Genomic DNA, 18,089 nt, shown 5'->3' on the forward strand with positions numbered 1-18,089 from the left:
AAAATCTTAAAAAACACTTTTTGGCCATAAAGTTCATTTCTAACTGCCAAAACAGCTGTAGATCTTGAGCTCCGTGCATGTGCACTTTTTGAGCTGCTTTTTGGTAGTTATTAATTACCTTTTTTAGGTAGTTATTATTTCTCCTTTGGTGGTTGCTGATATTTTGCCTCCTATTTATGGGCATGGGTACTACGTTGTATTGATGAATTTGGGCCACTTGTTTTGTTTTAATCTTGGCCATTCATTTAAATTTTGAAGCTCTATTTAAAGGGGCTGGTTTTCCCTTATTTTTGGGTAAGAAGTCTAAGATTGTTGCTGAAACTCTGGCGAAATTCATGCAGAACTAATTGAAATTAAAGTTGTCTTATTTCTTTGTGAGTGCATGGTCTCCTTCTTCACCATTTAATATTCTTGTTATGCATTTTGCTTTCAGAAAGTATTTTTGGGATAATATTTGATAGAAACCTTGGTGTTCATACCATTAAGGATTGGCTGATTGCCATTTCCCCCTGCATGGTTAGTCTGAACCCATTTATGTGTTTAGTTCAGTTGTTAAACATCAAATGAATGGATGCCAAGTTCTGCATTTATGTTTAGTAGCATGAAAATTCAGCTCCCTTTGAAGATTGCACTAGATTTTACTACATTGTGCTTTATTAGCTGATAACGTTAAATCTGGTTTTTTGAGGTTTCTGTTTATCTTCCTGAATATGTTATCTTAGATGAATTAATTAGAATATTCTCTATCTCTTTTTGCTTCCCCTTTTTCCCTTTTTTTTTTAATCAAAAGGAACCATACTGTCAAGCTGAGATAGTATCAATCCAAGCAAAATCAGATGATATAGGACTGTTGAACTTTAGGGAACTTGCTCGAAGCCGTCCGTCTAACCTTAAGTCCCCTTTGTGTTTCCAACAAAACACATCAAACCTCTAAGCTATCTTGCAGTCAAGACTTGACAACCGAAACATTGAGGTAGTCCCCATTGATCAAATTAGTACAACATTAGGGATTTCCTTATCTCAAGAGAGGATAGGATTCTTAGCATTTCTATTCTGCGTTGGCTGGATGGAGTCGTGTCAATGCGATTTTAGACACGTCAACATGAGCTAGGCTAGTTGGGTATGGATGTTATCACTAATGATTTGGGCCCAGTCAAACTTGACCTTCCCTAGCAATACTTGTTCTGTAAAATAAAACCTCCATTCCTCGAATAGGTTGGAGTGAGGGAGTCCCATGACTTGGCTGAGTAAGGTGACCTTGTCTCCGTACTCCTCAATGAACTCGCTCTGGTAGACCTTTTTGAGGATCCTGCTGCTATGGGGTCTTCTCTCCTTAAACCGGTCTTCATTTACTTTTCCCTTGCACTTATTGGGATTGGCATCATATGTTGCCTAAGCTTCTTCCATCGTTACTACAATCGCATCCTCAAGGAGTGGGATGTCAAAGGCCTTTCCAATAGCTTCTGGGTTGAAATCAGCCATTACTGTTTCGTTCGCTAGTACCACCCTGCTGTCTGGCTGATAGTGCTTGGAGGCCTCTACAACAAGCTCATAATTTTGAATAGGTTGTGGGAAACATGCTGCTTGTGCTATTCCACTTTCTACCATCCTCTTGACTTTCCCGTAGGCATTAGGAGCATACACCCTGTCTCTGAAATGCTGGATATCCACATATCTAAAATCGGTGTCGCCTACATTCTCCCAGTTACTTTGGACTTTTGATTTCCATATTACCCCTTGATATCAATACTTCATTTTTTCTAACTTGAACTTTTGATTCCCATATCACCCCCTGATATCAATATTTTTTTTTTCTAACTTGTGGGGGTTGTCAACCTTGGGTGCTTGGGACGTCCTTGGTGTGTTAGATCTCTGGAAGGATCCTGCCACCTTGGGAGGCATTTACCCTCCACATCGGGATGCGAATTACGATGCAAAATAAAAAACATAAGAGTGGTTAGTGCTGGCCAACAACAACGTTGGTAGCAAAATCATGGGATAATCAACATAAGAATAATAAAAACAGCATGACGACGAAAAATTGAAAAGTCGTTATAATTTGCTGTTTGATTCGTTTAAATCTTGTTGCACGGCTGGAAATTGTGATTTTACGTGGTTTAGTTTAAAACTGTGCTGATTTGGATGTACTTGCAGTTTGGGCTTTTCCTTAAGGCATTCTAAGTTTTAAATTTGTTTATCAATCATAGGGGGGATTTTTCGGCATTTGCTGGTTTGTTAAGAACAAAATTTCATTTTTTAATTTGATGCACCTTTCAGTCTTAAATTTGCTTTGCCAAATAGCAAAGAATTTTTAGGCATTTGAGGGGGTATTTGGAAATGCTTTGAAGTTTCAGCTTCAGCTAAAATCCTCGAAATTTTCCCAAGTTTAAATTTTGAAAGTGCAATTTGAATTTTGGCAGTGCCCACTTAGCCTAGGGTTTGATTTTGGATGAGATTTAAAATGCACCAACCATAGGCTTTGATCATTTGACTTAAGCTAAAACATGACAAAAAAAAGAAACACTTGTTAAAATCTGGAAATAGAAGCATACCTGAAAAATTATTGAATTGCTAGGCTTACTGCAGATGCTTCAACTGGGGCGATTTGAGAGGCACAAAGAAAACCTTTTAGACTATACTTAGCTTCAAAGCCTATCCGCACTTAAAATCCTCTGTCTCGGGTTTTTTATCGGTTGAAGGGAAGACTAGCTTATTCAAAACGCTGGAATCTTTATTGCTCTCATGTTGTCGTGATCATGGTGTGGGTGTTTTCTTTCTAGTTCTTATGCATTTATCTACACACAAAGCCCTAACACCGAGCTAGGTGCTTCTCGCGGTGAATAGAGGAGAATTGTAGGAGTTTGGTTCTCAAAAGACATGAAGTCTACTATTTTGCTTCAATCATTTCACTGGTACCCTACTAGCAAGCCTGGGATTTGGAGAATGTTACAAAACAGACAAATCTTACCCACGCGACCCTTCTTCTTTCACGATTCGGGGAATTATCGGCGAATGAGGGCGAAATTGCGAAAATTATACGATCTATTGGTTCTTTTCCTTTAAAAACACATGTATCCACCCTTTATCCCTTCTTCATTTGCACGCTTCAATGGCAAAACTTTGGTGATTTACACTTTATTGAGCCTCAAAGGAGAATGCTTGCCAATGATAGACAAAATGCGAAATTGCCATGCCTTGTATCATTTTAGTCAACCTTCCGTTTTGAAGGGGAAATTTCGGTGATGAGAGGCGAAATGTTAAACTCCCCTTTCATTAATTCTTCTTTTTGCGATTAGGGGAAAAAAGTTCGGAAAAAGGGTGAACTTTTCCTTAGACTCGAAATGCCCCAAGCTATTTTAAAATGCTGACTTAAGGGAAAAACTTCGGTTTTGAGAGGTGAATGTGCTATTTTTCTTTCACTTTAGATGCATTCCCCCTTTATCTTCTAAATTTGCTATTTCGCCTTTTGTATGGGAAAAGTTCGACAATATTAGATAAAAAGTAAATAGAAGTCTTCATGTTTTAAACGTTCTATTTCAACCCAAAGTCGCGCATTAAGGAAAAAACCCAGTATCGCTAGGCAAACACAAAAGGTCGCTTGAAGTTTTAAAACTTCTCGTCCCCTTTTTACTCCTTTGACTTCTAGGGGAAAAATTCGGCCTTGGGAGGCGAAAATGCAAAAAGAAAAACGATTTTCATTGATTCCCCTATTTTGCTCTAATTTGGTTTTAGTGTGTAAGGGGAAATTTCGGAATTATTAGGCAAAAATGCCAAACGCCTTAAAGTGTTTCTCCTTACCTTTTCCAATATGTCGATTGGCTCCTTTTAAGGGGAAACATCGACATGTGCAAGCTAAAATGCAAAAAGTATTTAAATGCCCACGTAACATTTTCCCTCCCTTAGTCTTCTTAATTGATTTGTCGTTTTGTCGCTTAAGGGGAAACTTTGGCTTTGTCAGGCAAAAGTGCAAACTTTTACCTTCTTCGTTTGTTCACTCGAATTCCCCTAATTTTCCCCTTTCTTTCGTTTTGCACTTCGCCTAATAAGAAAAAAAGTTAGGCATTTTAGGATGAAAGTGCAAGCAAAGGCACTTTTGCTCCTCAGATACAAGTCCACCAAGTTCCTCTCAATCCTCACTTTGTCATGTCAACCAAATTGATTCTCCTCATCACGCATCAAACTCTACAAACTAGACCAAAAACCCCTATAGGACCTCAAAGAGGCGAAGAACGACAAAGGGGGTCCCTGTCGATGACGGGGAGTGTGTGCAAGGCACGACACTAACTGTGCAAAACAACTTGCAATCAACAAATTGTAAATGGTATGAACCGAAGGATTCATCAAATATCACCACATCTCCATCATAATCAATGAACTTTATCTAAATTTGAGAAGTAACAAGAAACCATGCAAAATGTAGAAACAACACAAAGATCCATCACAACTTCAATGAAAATCTTGTATTAAATTCAATAAGTCTTGGCAACAATTTCTTCTTTCCTTCTCTTACACTACTTCTACTTCTACTTCTAACTACCTCCAACTGCTAACTATTAACCTTTACAAATGAGAAGATCGAGCTTTATATAGAGGTCTCATTATATTGAATGGTGCAGATTGATTCTCAAATCAACGACCGAGATTATACAATGAAACCTTAATTAGGGTTTGTTACAACAATCTCTCTTAGCTAATGAGATAATTACAATATGATGGGCACATGTCCTTTGAATTCCAACCAATGAAAGGTGAGGTTAGGTACATAAAATAATAATTGATAAAGTGGCATGTGTCACTTGCTCCTTCCCCTAGCTTGCTCTGTAGGTCATCACAAAGTGTTTGTGATTGAGGCATATCTCTTGATACTTGTAATGTCCCCACTTTGAAATAGAATTTAATAATAAATAATAATAAAATTAAAATATTAAAAATTAAATTATAATATAAAGAATATAATTAAATATAATTAATTAAAAATATAATTAAGTTATTGAATGGTTAAAAGACATGGAAGGAAAAGTTGTGACTCCCTCAACAATAAGATATAAAAGGGAGAAGAGAACCTCATTTGGGAGGGGGATAGCTTGGAAATCAGAAGTGCAGATCTCATTTAAATAAGAAGTGCAGGTCTGATTGTGAAAGGTTGTGTCCCTTTCAAAGGGCAGAAATAATGAAGAGTTGCACACTTTCAAATGGTGTTAATGGTGAAAGGGTGTGTCTCTTGCCTAAGGGCATACATGATGAAGAGGTATGACCTCTCCCTCACAGTGAGAGATATAAAGAAAAAGGAATCAAAGCATCCAGTAACATCTTTGTCCTTGGTGGTATGCATGGGGATGAGCTGAGTATGTATGTTTAATATATGAAACCTGATAATGTTCTTATGCAGAATTAATTTTAATATTAATATGGACTGCAATATGTATGACAGTCATACTTAAATTCATATATATTCATGATACATAAGAAATTAGTATACTTATAGTCTAAATCATGTTATTACTGTCAGTATTTAAGAAGATGGGAATGAGATGTTCCAAAGAGGGGCATTCTAAATCCAAGCAATAGGTTAAGTCCCAAGATAGGGTGGGGATCAGCAACCCATAAGCCTTGAGGGTATAGACCTGTTGACGTGTATTTTGTACACTATCAAACACAGAATAAAATACCTAAAGGTACCTTATCCTCTCTTGAGTAAAGCCTTTGATTGCTGAAGATATTGCGGAAAAGGATCAATCAGGATGACTTCAAGGTTCTTGTATGTAGGGTCTCTACGTGTGGATAAGCTCTCTGTGGTATGATGTGATTTGCTGGAATCACAAGGGGACTTACATTTGATGATTGAATGTCTGATCTGCTTTGAATATTTGCTGGAACACAAGATTTTACTAGCTTTGACTTGAAAAAAGGAAAAAAGATGAGGGCGAGGAAAGGATCCAATCCTAACACTAAGAATGTAAGAACAATGAATGATCTTTGATGAAATTCTAACTAAGTCTTGTTTTGACATCACAGGAACATCTCCACAAGGTTAGTGCGATCTTCGAAGGAAAGCTTTATGATGTTCAAATCATCACTGCAAGCATAGACACCATCAGGTTGATGCATATCAATGGAGAAGCGATAATTGAAGTTAAGCTTAAGCTGAATGATTCCAGTTGACTACGCAAGGCAAGTCTGCAATCAACAAACTGCTAGTAGTATGGATATACGAATTTCACCATCAATCAAGCACATTTCTTCCACTCATCTAATAACATGAAATCAAACATGAGAAGTATAAAGACCATGCAAATTGTCGAATCGACCCATAAATTTCACCATTTCTTCAATGAAGTTACAAGTCTTTTACAACAACATCTTGGCAACAATCTTTGCCTTCTCTCTCTACTCTACTCTAATTGCTATTTTATCAACTAGCTAATCACCTTCTAACTACTCTCTATCTGTCTTCTAACTGCTTCCAACTATATTCTAACTATTATCTAACTGTTGCCTTTACAAAATGAAATGCCAGGGCTTATATAGTGCCCTCAATACAATTCGATGGCTTAGATCAATTCGAGATCAATGGCCAAGATTCAACAATGAAAACCCTAATTAGGGTTTGTTACAACCATTACATAACATTTAATGCTTGACCAATGATAAAATTGTATTGCTTGGACACATGTCCTCTCTAGAAAATTCCACCAATGGATAGCTGGGGTAGGTACATCGAAGTTTGTGCCACCTTCCATGAGTTAGGTACATTGAATCTGGAAATGTTGAGGTGGACCACACTGACTGGAGAAGTGATGACTAGGATGCCACCTCGTCTGACACTTATAACTTGGTAAATATTCAACTTGATGTTGTTGAGAAGCTAGCTTTAATTAATTCATCTGGAACTATCTGCTTCTTCAACGAACCCTTGTTCTAACTTCTTGTGTCCTTGATGTGCAAGATGATTGATGTACCTCGCCTTGGAATATTGGATTGGAGAAGTCGCCCTTGATGACGTTAGTCCAAAGAAGGCCGTCCTTGTTGATGCTAGGCTGGAGGAGGTCGCCCTTGTCCTTGCTTGATCATCCTTGGAGGAGACCGTCTTTGATCTGGCTTGATTTTACAACTCCGGGATCTCCATTTGATGCCTACACAAAATATTAAAGTTAGTCTTTTGAGCATCAAACCTCAAAGCATGAAATTTAAGACCTTTCAACGGTAAAACTTAAGATATTAACTTGAAAAAAGTCATGATAAATCAAGAACTACACATTTTCAAATTAATAATGAATGGAATTTGGATCTTCAAGACTTAGACTTTACAAAATTGCAATGGGATCATAATAAGTCTTGAATAAGAACTTCAAAAAATGATTCTTCATACCTTTCCTTTGAGTATTTAAGTACAAAACCTTGAAAAATGAAGGAAGAGGACTGGATTTTGTTGGGCAAGATTTATAGTCCTTCCTTGGATGAAGTACGCCTCCTCTAGTTTGAAAAAGAATAAACTCCACTAGCCTCTTCAAAAATCTGGAAATTCGCCTTCAAATGTCTTCACAAGCATCAACTCCACTACCTTAAGTCTTCAACACTTAAGGAAAATTCGCTCCAAATAGGCCAGCTTTCGCACTTCTTCTTTGCTCTCCAAATCGCACTTTGAAATAATGAGTGAATGATTTGGATAATGAAAAAAACACACCCCAAATATATAGAGTGCTCACCATTTCATTTCCCATAGGCCGACTTGACAAAATAAGCCAAAAAATAAAATATAAAAAACACTAAGAAGAAGGCCAACTTGATAAATAAAGATAAAACAATGCCTTGTGCGCTCAACTTTTAATTTTTTATTTCACAAAAATTAATTTTAAATGCCTTTATAATAGAAATTCGATTTTTTGAGGCCCAAAATTAATTTATTAAATGCCAATTTAATTAATTTTTTCAAACATTTCGAAGTTGATGATTTTGGCATTTTATGCGATTTGGAGGATATTAACGCCCAAGTAGAAAATAGTGAATGCCAATAACTTCGCTTTGGTCCCTTGGAGAGGGACAGGAGCACCTTTTCACTTTTGTCCTCAATCCTTCGTTTTTTAATTGCCAATCCACGTTGTGGGGCTAGCAATGATCCCTTTCGTCCCTTCAGTGCATGTTCAACTCGTTTTTTGCAAGGCAAAATTGATGTTCTAGAGATTTTCGCTCTGGTCCTTCAGTGAGGGACAGGAGCGCTTTTGAAAAAGTGGGACGGTCCTTCAGTGAGGGACGGGAGCACTTTTTCATTTTTAAGCCAATTCGTCCTTTGCTAGTCTTCCAAATTATCTTCAATGGATGAATCTTGCCCTCTTTCATTCATTTCAATCACGCAACTTGCCTTGCCTTTGCAAGAAATTTGTATTTTTAGAAAAGTGGGATGGTCCTTCAGTGAGGGACGGGAGCACTTTTGACATCTTGGCGTACCCTTTTGTTCTTTAAATCTCTCAATTGCGTCCAAGGCATAAAACATCCTTCGTCCTTCCCATCCAAGTCAAGTTTTGCCATAAAATATCAAACAAATAGGAGAAACTTGAAAAAGTGGCACGGTCCTTCAGTGAGGGACGGGAGCACTTTTTGTCATTTGGGTTGATTTACTCCTTTGTAGATTACTTAAATTATATTCAATGGACAAAACATGCCCTCCTTGATCTCTTCCAATCATAAAATTGTCCTGATCCTGCAAGAACAGTGCAAATTTGAAAATCAAGCTCCGGTATTTCAGTGAGGGACAGGAGCGAATTTTGTCTTCTAGGCCAAAATGCCTCACTTTTCACCATGAAATGTCTTGGCTAAGGAAGATATCATCTTGTTACATGCCATGAATAAGAGTTCAAGTCTAAGAAAGGTCTAAAAATGTGTATATAAAGAAAATCGCTCTGGTCCCTTGGTGAGGGACAGGAGCGCTTTTACCTTTGTAGATAAAAACTCCATCATTTCATTGTCTTTGATCAAGTCTGGATGCTCTATCATGCTCATTTCGTCCTTCACCATGCCTTTGATGTTTCAATTTGACCAAACAAGGCCAGGAATGACTCAAATAAGCCTTTTCGCCCTGGACCCTTGGTGAGGGACAGGAGCGCTTTGCCTTGGTCCCTTGGAGAGGGACAGGAGCGAAATTCGCTCTGGATCCTCAGTGAAGGACAGGAGCGAAATTTGACTTTTTGAACTCTCTATCAGGATAATTTTTATGGAATATAACATTTAAGTATAAGAAAGAAGTTTCTTATACTTTAAGTTATATTCCATATATACTTTCAGGATGTTTGAGAGTGGTTTCAGACCTCCAGGAGTTATATTGCAAAATCTAGTTTTTTGAGGTTTTTCAGTTTCCAGACTTAGTCAAATTTCAGGATCAGGACATTCCAGACTTAGTCAAATTTCAGGATCAGGACATCACTCAAGCCGGACTTGCTATCCTATTGATCTCCCCGACAGCACTCAAAATGCAAAGGCCAGCTAACAAAACCCTAAAAGACCTAGAAAACAAACCCTAAAAAGCAAAAAAAAACACGGGTCCCCATTTGCAATGGGGCGATGTGTGAAAACGTCACAACAAGACCCAAGATAGGTAAGGGCTTGGATCTGTAAACTTTGAGGGAACCTATTGTATTTGGTCTCTAAGCACTTTGGTAACATGCATAGACCCTTCTCCCTTAAAACTGAAGTAGTGGCAGGGTTTGATATCTATATTAAAAACTATGAATAATGAAATTAATCATCTAGTGAGGAAAATAAATAAGAACTTGTTAATAACTAATTGAAGAATATCAATCAATTTTAGTATATTGAAATAGATCAAGTAGGAGACATTACAATACTCAACATTACTTAGCCTTTTTGACTCATTCTGATGGTGATTAGGTTAGATCATATACCCAAATTGCATCATCTTAGTGATCAAGTCTAGCTTTGATTAACTCTTTTGAAACTATCACTTTCCTTGATCACATTTACATTTTCATCTCCATCTCCATACTTGGCAATTTTCCTTCTACTGATGCTTTTCATCCGAAATTTTCTCATCCCACTCTTCATTGAGATTCCTCCATTGTTGTACTAGCAATGATTCATGGATTTCTGGAGGAAATTCAAGATTGTAAAATAACTTCCTTTGCAACTTTGAAATGGCAAAGTTTATCCATTGACTTCCTCCCTTGAATGATTTGACTCTTGATATCATTGTGTAGTCTTTTTGAGAGTCGTTGCCTTGGTGAAGTCCTTTTGCACTTGGTTCCTCATCTTGCATATGTTGAATTTCTCCATTCTTGTGCTTGCTGATGAAGCAGTATTCTTCTTGATTTGTCTTGGAATGAACCCTTGATGTCACAGCTGCTTCTTCATTCCTTCTTTGTGATTCTCTTCACATTGTAGTATCTTGATATCTTTGTAAAATGTTATCCTCTCCATGTGGCGGAAATCCTTCCATCCAGTGCCTTGCATGATCTGATTGAAACTTGAAGTCAAAATCTTGTTTTGAAAATGAATAAGGACTAAAAAATGCCTCCAAGTCACCAATTCAAGAATTACTTAAGTTCTGATTTCAGCTTACAAATCTTGAATTTAAATCCTAAAATCAGAATTTCACACTTTGAATTCTAATTCTAAGAATGGAATCACGAATTTTACAATATTTGAATATGAAATTCCTCACAAAAGTAAGTCAAAATCTGATATTACATACTTGACAAGATCCGATTTGAAATCTGAATGTTGAATGTATGCCTTAGAACTCGATTGATCTTGTTGATTAACAAACGATTTAGGGTTTGATCTTCAATCAGCCTTTTCTTCTTCCCTCCACCATCTCAATATTTGCCTTCAAATTCGCTCCGTAATGCTTGAAAAAACTGATTATATTTCAAATTAAAAAAAAAATTAAACTTGCTGGTTAATTGCGAATTTAGGAATGCTTCCTTGGTGCAAACTTGTTTGAGAAATTAATGGTGCACTTCTCCTCTTCTTTATAGGGATTGCAAGAAAAGTCGCACCTTTTCCTCTCTTAACAGCCGACTTTGTACTTAAAACTTTTTTTGTTTGCAATTAAAATTCGATTGACCTCCTTGTCAAGTTAGCTTCTTTCTCCTTCATGCGATTTTGAATTAAAACAATCATTAATTAATGTGAAGCGTTCAAGTTTACTCATGTTTTACTTGCCATTCAAGAGTGGAAATTCGACTATGACAAGGAAGGAGTGGAAAATCGCAAGACACAAGGAAGATTTTGTTTTCTCAAGATCAATCTTTTAATCATCCTTCAGTTGCCAAGATGAGGAGTGGAAAAACGCACAAGAGAAGGAAAATTTGGAAAATTGCCATGTAGAAGGAAGATTTGCTCTTGAAAATCCATCAAAATTGGAGTGGAAATTCGCAAGGTAGGAGTGGAAAATTGCACACGACAAGGAAGATTTCCTTCTCTCATATTTCACTCAATGCTTGATTTAGAAGGAAGAATGGAAATTCAAACTTCACAAGGAAGATTCTACTTTAATTGCCTTGAAATTTCACTCTCTTTCATCGTTCAAATTAGACCAAGGGTGGAAAACTGACATGCACAAGGAAGGGCGAAAAATTGACCCCTACAAGGAAGAGTGGAAAATTGCCCCCTACAAGGAAGAGTGGAATTATGCCACATAGAAGGAAGGTTTTGATTTCCTTGTTTTTCATCGTTCTTCGTTCCATGTTACTTGCATTGCTCATCAATTTGCTTGAGAGTGGGAAATCAACCCCTAGAAGGAAGAGTGGAAAATTGCAACATAGAAGGAAGATTTTGATTTCCTTGTTTTTTCATCCTTCTTTGTTTCATTTTACTAGCAACTTTTCACCTAGAGTGAAAATCAATCTTTAGAAGGAAGATTTCACCTTCACTTCCTTGATAATTTGCTAAAATTTCAAGGTGTGGAAAAACGACTAGCACAAGGAATATAACTCTTCTTCATTCTTCATCCAACACTTGACCTCCAAGAGTGGAGATTTGATGGGTACAAGGAAATTTTGATTTTCACCATATTTTGCCTTGTAAATTTTCCCTTAGAGTGGAAAATCAATCACTACAAGGAAATTTCCAATTTCTCTTTCACTTAACATTCAATCTCCAGGAGTGGAAAATTGACCCTTAGAAGGAAATTTCCATTTTTCACTCACCTTGACCTCCTTTCTAATAACTTGGCAACATGACAACATTTGACAATTTTTACAGTTTGTGGCAATTTGTCCTCAAAATCAATCCTAACACTCCATGGATTTTGAACTCAAACTGTGATCCACCCAAATGACAAGACACATCCCTCTCATAAACAAAGGCTGATGACTAAGAAACTATTGCCAAGCAAAGCAAACTAAACAAAATGACAACCTAAAAAGCAAAAAGTGGTGGGGTCCCCATTTGCAGTTGGGCGATTCATGAAAACGCCACAACGGGAAGGGTATTGTAATAGGTGGGTGGATAGTAAATGCATTTGTTGTGTGATTTTTTTCACTATTTTTTTGCAATTTAAACCTTTCAAAATCGTTGAACATCATTGAAAATTGTGGCTGATTAAATCATGATTTTTGGGGAAAAAATCATTTAAGCTGCGGACTTTTTTGAGGATTTATGCTTCTATGGTTTCATCTTCTCTTGGATTTTATGGATCAGTGCGTGCAATTTTCAAAAGTTGCCTAAACTCACTCATTCCAATCTCTATCAAACTTCTTATTCCTTTTTTAAGGAATGAAGTATGTTTTTGACAAGGAACAAAGATTACCATTTAAGCTGTCAATGGCCAGCATTAACAGGTTTGTGAACCATAGCTATAATTCTTATTTGCTTTATTTTTCGAAGAGCTTAGCCTGCTATCTTTAGCTACACTCATGTATGAAGCAACTGCTTTGCCAAGGTGAACAAAAATACATTTGAAAGTGTGAAGTTTTCACCATGGCAGTTTTCAAAGTTACAGGAGAGATCAAAGCCCTTGAAGGAAGAGATAACTGAAAATGAATCTTTAGATTATTCTGATTATTTTATCCATAGGATAAATTGATTGATTTGTAATGAGATTGTGCCCTGAGGGGTAAATTTTATGAACAGTCAATATAAGTTAAGGTGAAAAATGGGGGCTAGTTCACCAAGGAAGCGTGTTGGCTGAGATAAGATCTGAAAAGTCACTTTTAACTAAAACCTTATATTGCTAACAGGGCATATTTAAGATGTTTTTATTTCTAGCTAGTGTGTGTTATCTTTGATTATGTCCCATTACTCACAATGGTTGGCACTATGCGTATTTTATCCATAATTTTTATTGCATTATGGAAAAAAGAGCTGTTTCTTTCTAATAAATTCCTACAATTTTTGAGCTGTTGCAGCTCAAAATTTGAGTTTTTTCGAAAGTCATAACCATAACCATGTCTTTTTTACTACATTAATTAATGGGTTGAGAACATGATGATTTGGAGAAATATGAACATAGAGAAGATGATTGTTTTTGTAGATTTTAGTTATTGTTATTGTTACCGATAGATGCATCTTCGGACTTGTTGATGTGTTTTTTATGCAGCTCGGACATAGAATAAAATTCCAAGGTATTCTATCCTCTCTTGAACAAAGAAACCTCACATGCTAAATAATATGATGAAGTGAGACAACTCCAAGGTTTACAATGCGAACTATGCGACTTAATTGCTGTGGATAGACTCAGCGAAATTGATGTCATTTTGGTGGAATCACAAGGGGACTTATGTTTTGCTTGAACTCTACTGGAACTAGCTTAACTTTGGAAAATAAAAGGCAAAAGGAAAAGTTAAGAGATCTATTTTAATCCTAATAACAATGATAACGATGGATGAAACTAAGATACACAAATTCTTTCAAATCAAGCCTTGCTTTGTTATGATGACAACAAGTAAACAAGATTGATGCAATCTTCTAAGGAAATGGAAGGTTTTCACATTGTGAATACATCACTCAAATACCCAATGCTGGCACAACTTGAACAAGTATCCACAATCAAACTTAGCACAATAATTAGACTTGGCTAACTTTACACCATAGCTTACAATCAACAAACCACAAAAAGTATAAACTGAGGAATTCATCACAATATCTTCATAAGCATCACAATGATCGGTAAAATATGATGGTCCTCTCAACATGAAGTTGATGGTAGCATACCTGCAATTGACCAAGGGGAATGCTCAACCCATGAGATCAATGATGCTAAAGATAGGTGGAATGGACAATGGTCCCATTAGTAATCTATCAGAAATGCTCAACTTAGAAAGCTAGTTTATAGCTGAGAGAATTTAGTTGGGAGGTCTAGGTAACTTGCATGTACCAATAGTAAATGTCCTCCCTTACAAATTGATTGAGCACCTCTTTCCCTTGAAATAGATGATGAGGGCTATGTGAGAATTACCATTCATTGCATGCAAAGAAGGCTTTAGATATGATTCATGCAAATGCATGTGGGCTGTCTTGGATATCATCAACCACCCTTGGTATGAGGTACTTTTTATTGCTGGTTGATGATTTCTTCAAATAAACGTGGTTAAAATTTTTGAACAAGTTCGATTGCTTTGGAATTATTGTCAAGTTCAAAACTTTGGTTGAAAATTAAATCAAATCAAGACATTGGGATTTGATAATGGGCCAAATTCACTTTGAAGCAATTATACAACAATTGTTAGAAGGAATGTATTTAGAGATGATTGACATCCTCAATACCACCCCTAGTAGGATGGGGTTGTAGGGAGGAGAAACAAAACTATTGGATATATTGGTGCACAATGTCTTGATGAAGTGCCAAACTTGAAAGTTGATTGGATTGGTTTCAGGTGAAAAGCCCATTGCATGCATATTGGCGTACAAGATTAATTTTAGTGTTGGCAATACTTTAGACAACCACAATGCTTGTCTTGTTGCAAAGACTATTTGCAATAGGAGGGAAAGAGTACGAATAGACTTTTGTTCCTACCATAAAGATGGTCACTTTTTAGTTGCTTCTCTCCATAATAACCCACTTTGGCTGGCTTTTAAATTCTATATATGGGCTTATGCAGGCTCCACGAGCCTAGTACATTAAGATTGATCAACATCTTTGAGATTATTGATTTATTAACATGAGAAGGCTGTGTAGAATGGTAGCAATCTGTACAAAGAGATGCCTGGATATGAAACTCTCCCACTCCTCTTTTGGGTTAAAAAACTCAATATACATAGCCCAATGCATTAAGAAATGAAGAGACACAAACGAGAAGATGAAGTAATTTACCTTCAACTCAAAGAAAGCATCGGGTATTAGTAGATATGAGAGTACTCACCACCAGTTGACATCTTTTGGCATTCGTAAATTCTGGTCTAGTGAAACAGACAAGCCAAAGCAAATGGGTAAATGTATAAATCCTCTAAATAATTAGGGATTTCCAGAGCTGGTGCTTGAGAAAGGACAAATGGAATTGGTTTGTTGATAAGATGAATAAGATTTGTTTATGATTTTCATTTATCTGCTACTAGGGTGTTGGCCGGTACAGTTAATGGCTGCATGTTGGTGGATAAGGACAAACTAGATTTGAGGATAAGGACAGACATATTTGGTGGATGATACTAGAGTTTGGACTATACTTTGTATTTGTGATTTTTAGGTTTTCTAAAGTGGTTTTTTGGGGCTCAAACTTACCATAGTTTTGCACCTTTCATAATGCTCCACACATTCTACGCTTTCCAATGGATTTTGAATGGTGCTTTTTACAATATATATTCATTTTCATTTTTCTTTTATAGTTTGGTTTCATTTATTTGTTAGTGGCCATCGGCAATACAAGAAAGTAATGCAAGTAGCCAAGGACTAGTTCCAAAATTTATGCACACATAGAAACTGTATTTAAGACTTGCTGATTTCATCATAATTGGTATGGAAGGTGTTCTATTACAATGAATTTTATGAGAACTAAATAATGCGAGTTCTTTTTCTTCAGAATAATTTTTCTATTTATGTATGAATGGAAAATTGGCTAATTAAATGGAATCGGTTGATATATTGGTGATCCAGATCCCAAGAGCAATTTTAGAGGCACCTTACTAAATTGCAGGATTCAATGCATTATTGCAGAAACATTTAAGAACAACAATTGGAAAGCAGAAACAAACAGTCGTTCAGACATCAAAGAAAGATAAAGTCAAATCAGAACTCTATGAATCTGAAATATGCATAACAATCTCAAAGAAAACTTGAAAGATAAATGAGTAAATGTCAAGCCGAAATACATATCGGTGTATACATCAACACAAAAGATTTAGAAAATAAATCAATGTTGTGGAAGATAAAACAGTTTTTCTGGTAGTTAGCAATATATCATGTGGAAATTGTTGTCAGCAGCATGTGGTTGCATTAATGGGGTGCTGCTCTGCACCCGTTGAGGGAATTTTTCCCTCAAACTTCTGTGGTGTAATGCAAAAGATGCAAGGGATGCTGTGGTAGGGTCCCATGAGGAAGGGGACAAGAGAACATCTAGGAACTGCTTCTCCAATGTGGCAGTGGTACAAAAAGGCAATGATGCATTCTCTGGCTGAACCCAGAGCTGATTTTTCAGCACCAAGCTCTGTGTGACTGGTGCTGTTCTAATATATGATGTTGGATCATCCATAGATCAATTAGCTAGGTGCTTTCAACAAACAGAGATACATATGACTAGAATATCACAAATAGAAGGAAACTATGGAAGTATTGACCACTTTCAAATGTGTCCCTTTCTGTTATATGAATGAACATTCTTGCATATTGATACAAAATAGTTAAAAGGCCTGGATTCAAATGGTAATTATGTTCAATCATTTGAACTATGATCATAATGCACTGTTGAAAGTGTTGTTTATCTACAACTTTGAGAATTTTGTAGATAAGTTATCTATTGTTCTCAACATAAATATTCAATGTGCATATTTATTGTGTGATAAAACGTAAGCAATCTTTAAACAAGTCAGGTGTTCTTTTTTATTTGAATTTGCATTATGTCTGTAGTGCTCTGATAAAAATTTCCTGTAAAACTGACTGACTTTTATTTTTTTATTAGGAAATGCAATTGAAGTTGCGCATGAGGCAGCAAACAGATGGACAGGTTTTCATCTCGTCTTGGTTTTGTCCTATAAACCTAGTGAAACTTGATTTTTTTTTGAAATGTGTGGGTGCATTCTTTTTAATCATATTGTTTTGGGACTGTTGATTCTATAATATACTAAACATCTAAAATATGAATTTTTGTAGACAATATTTTTGCCTTGCAACATTGGTGTTCTACCAATTTTCCTGAAGCTAAAGAACAACTAGAACATTTGTACAGGGAGGTACGATGCCCTAGTTGAGCAATCTTTGTCTGACCTGTCTTTTGAACATCCAATTAGTTTATATCCAGAGATTTTCCTTTCATTAAGCATCAAACATATTGTTTATTAATAAGATTTATGTCAAAACATATTCAGAATTATTTTGAGAGCTAAGTTGCTCTAGTCTCATTCCATTAACTATCTAAAATGCATGGCAGGTGGGGATTACCGAGTCCTTTGATTATTTGGAGTGATATTCATGAATTTCTTAATAAATATGTTAGGAATGTCTTGCAAAGACAATTATGTACTATTATCACAGTGTGTTATCTTGGCACAGGTGATATTTAGTGGGAATTTTTTGTTTTCCCAAAGAAACAATTCAACACTTGCCAAACTGTTGTTTGGATTTAATTCTTTGATCATTTTCTTGGTATTTTTCCAAGAATGGACCCTTCACTACATTGTTAAGTGTTTCAGGCAATCCCAAAGAGTGGAATACATATCTGTTAATTCATATAAGACAGAAATTACACCATTTCTGTTAAGGAAGAAGTGATATTAATAGAGAGGCGAAATTATACAAACATAGTTTGGCAACTTGTGACCTCGCAAAACTTGGCAGACCCAATTTTGACTGACTTGGGGACTCGATTTATTTATTTTTTATTTTTTATATTTTATTTTTTTAATATCATTAACTCAGCAAAAATCAGTAAAATTTGGCAAGAACTAGCTAAGATTGGCAAAAAAGTGTTAAAAACTTGGCAAAACTT

At 36.2% G+C, this 18,089-nt stretch overlaps 1 protein-coding gene across 2 annotated transcripts in view; it reads left to right on the plus strand.

The window, feature by feature from the left end:
• The window catches only part of LOC131079420 (meiotic nuclear division protein 1 homolog), a 120,710-nt gene extending 102,797 nt beyond the window's left edge, over positions 1–17,913 (plus strand). Inside the window, exons 8-10 of one of the 2 annotated variants that reach the window (XM_058017365.2) lie at positions 17,064–17,108; positions 17,255–17,334; positions 17,532–17,913. In XM_058017365.2, coding sequence (XP_057873348.1) covers positions 17,064–17,108; positions 17,255–17,334; positions 17,532–17,567 — 161 coding nt within the window. In that variant the 3' untranslated portion in view covers positions 17,568–17,913. Of the gene's footprint in view, positions 1–17,063; positions 17,126–17,254; positions 17,335–17,531 lie in introns of both variants that reach the window. The other variant, XM_059207139.1, reaches the window with a different exon arrangement.
• The last annotated feature ends 176 nt before the right edge of the window (positions 17,914–18,089 follow it).

The sequence above is a fragment of the Cryptomeria japonica genome, chromosome 6, assembly GCF_030272615.1.
Source record: "Cryptomeria japonica chromosome 6, Sugi_1.0, whole genome shotgun sequence".
Lineage (NCBI taxonomy): Eukaryota > Viridiplantae > Streptophyta > Pinopsida > Cupressales > Cupressaceae > Cryptomeria > Cryptomeria japonica.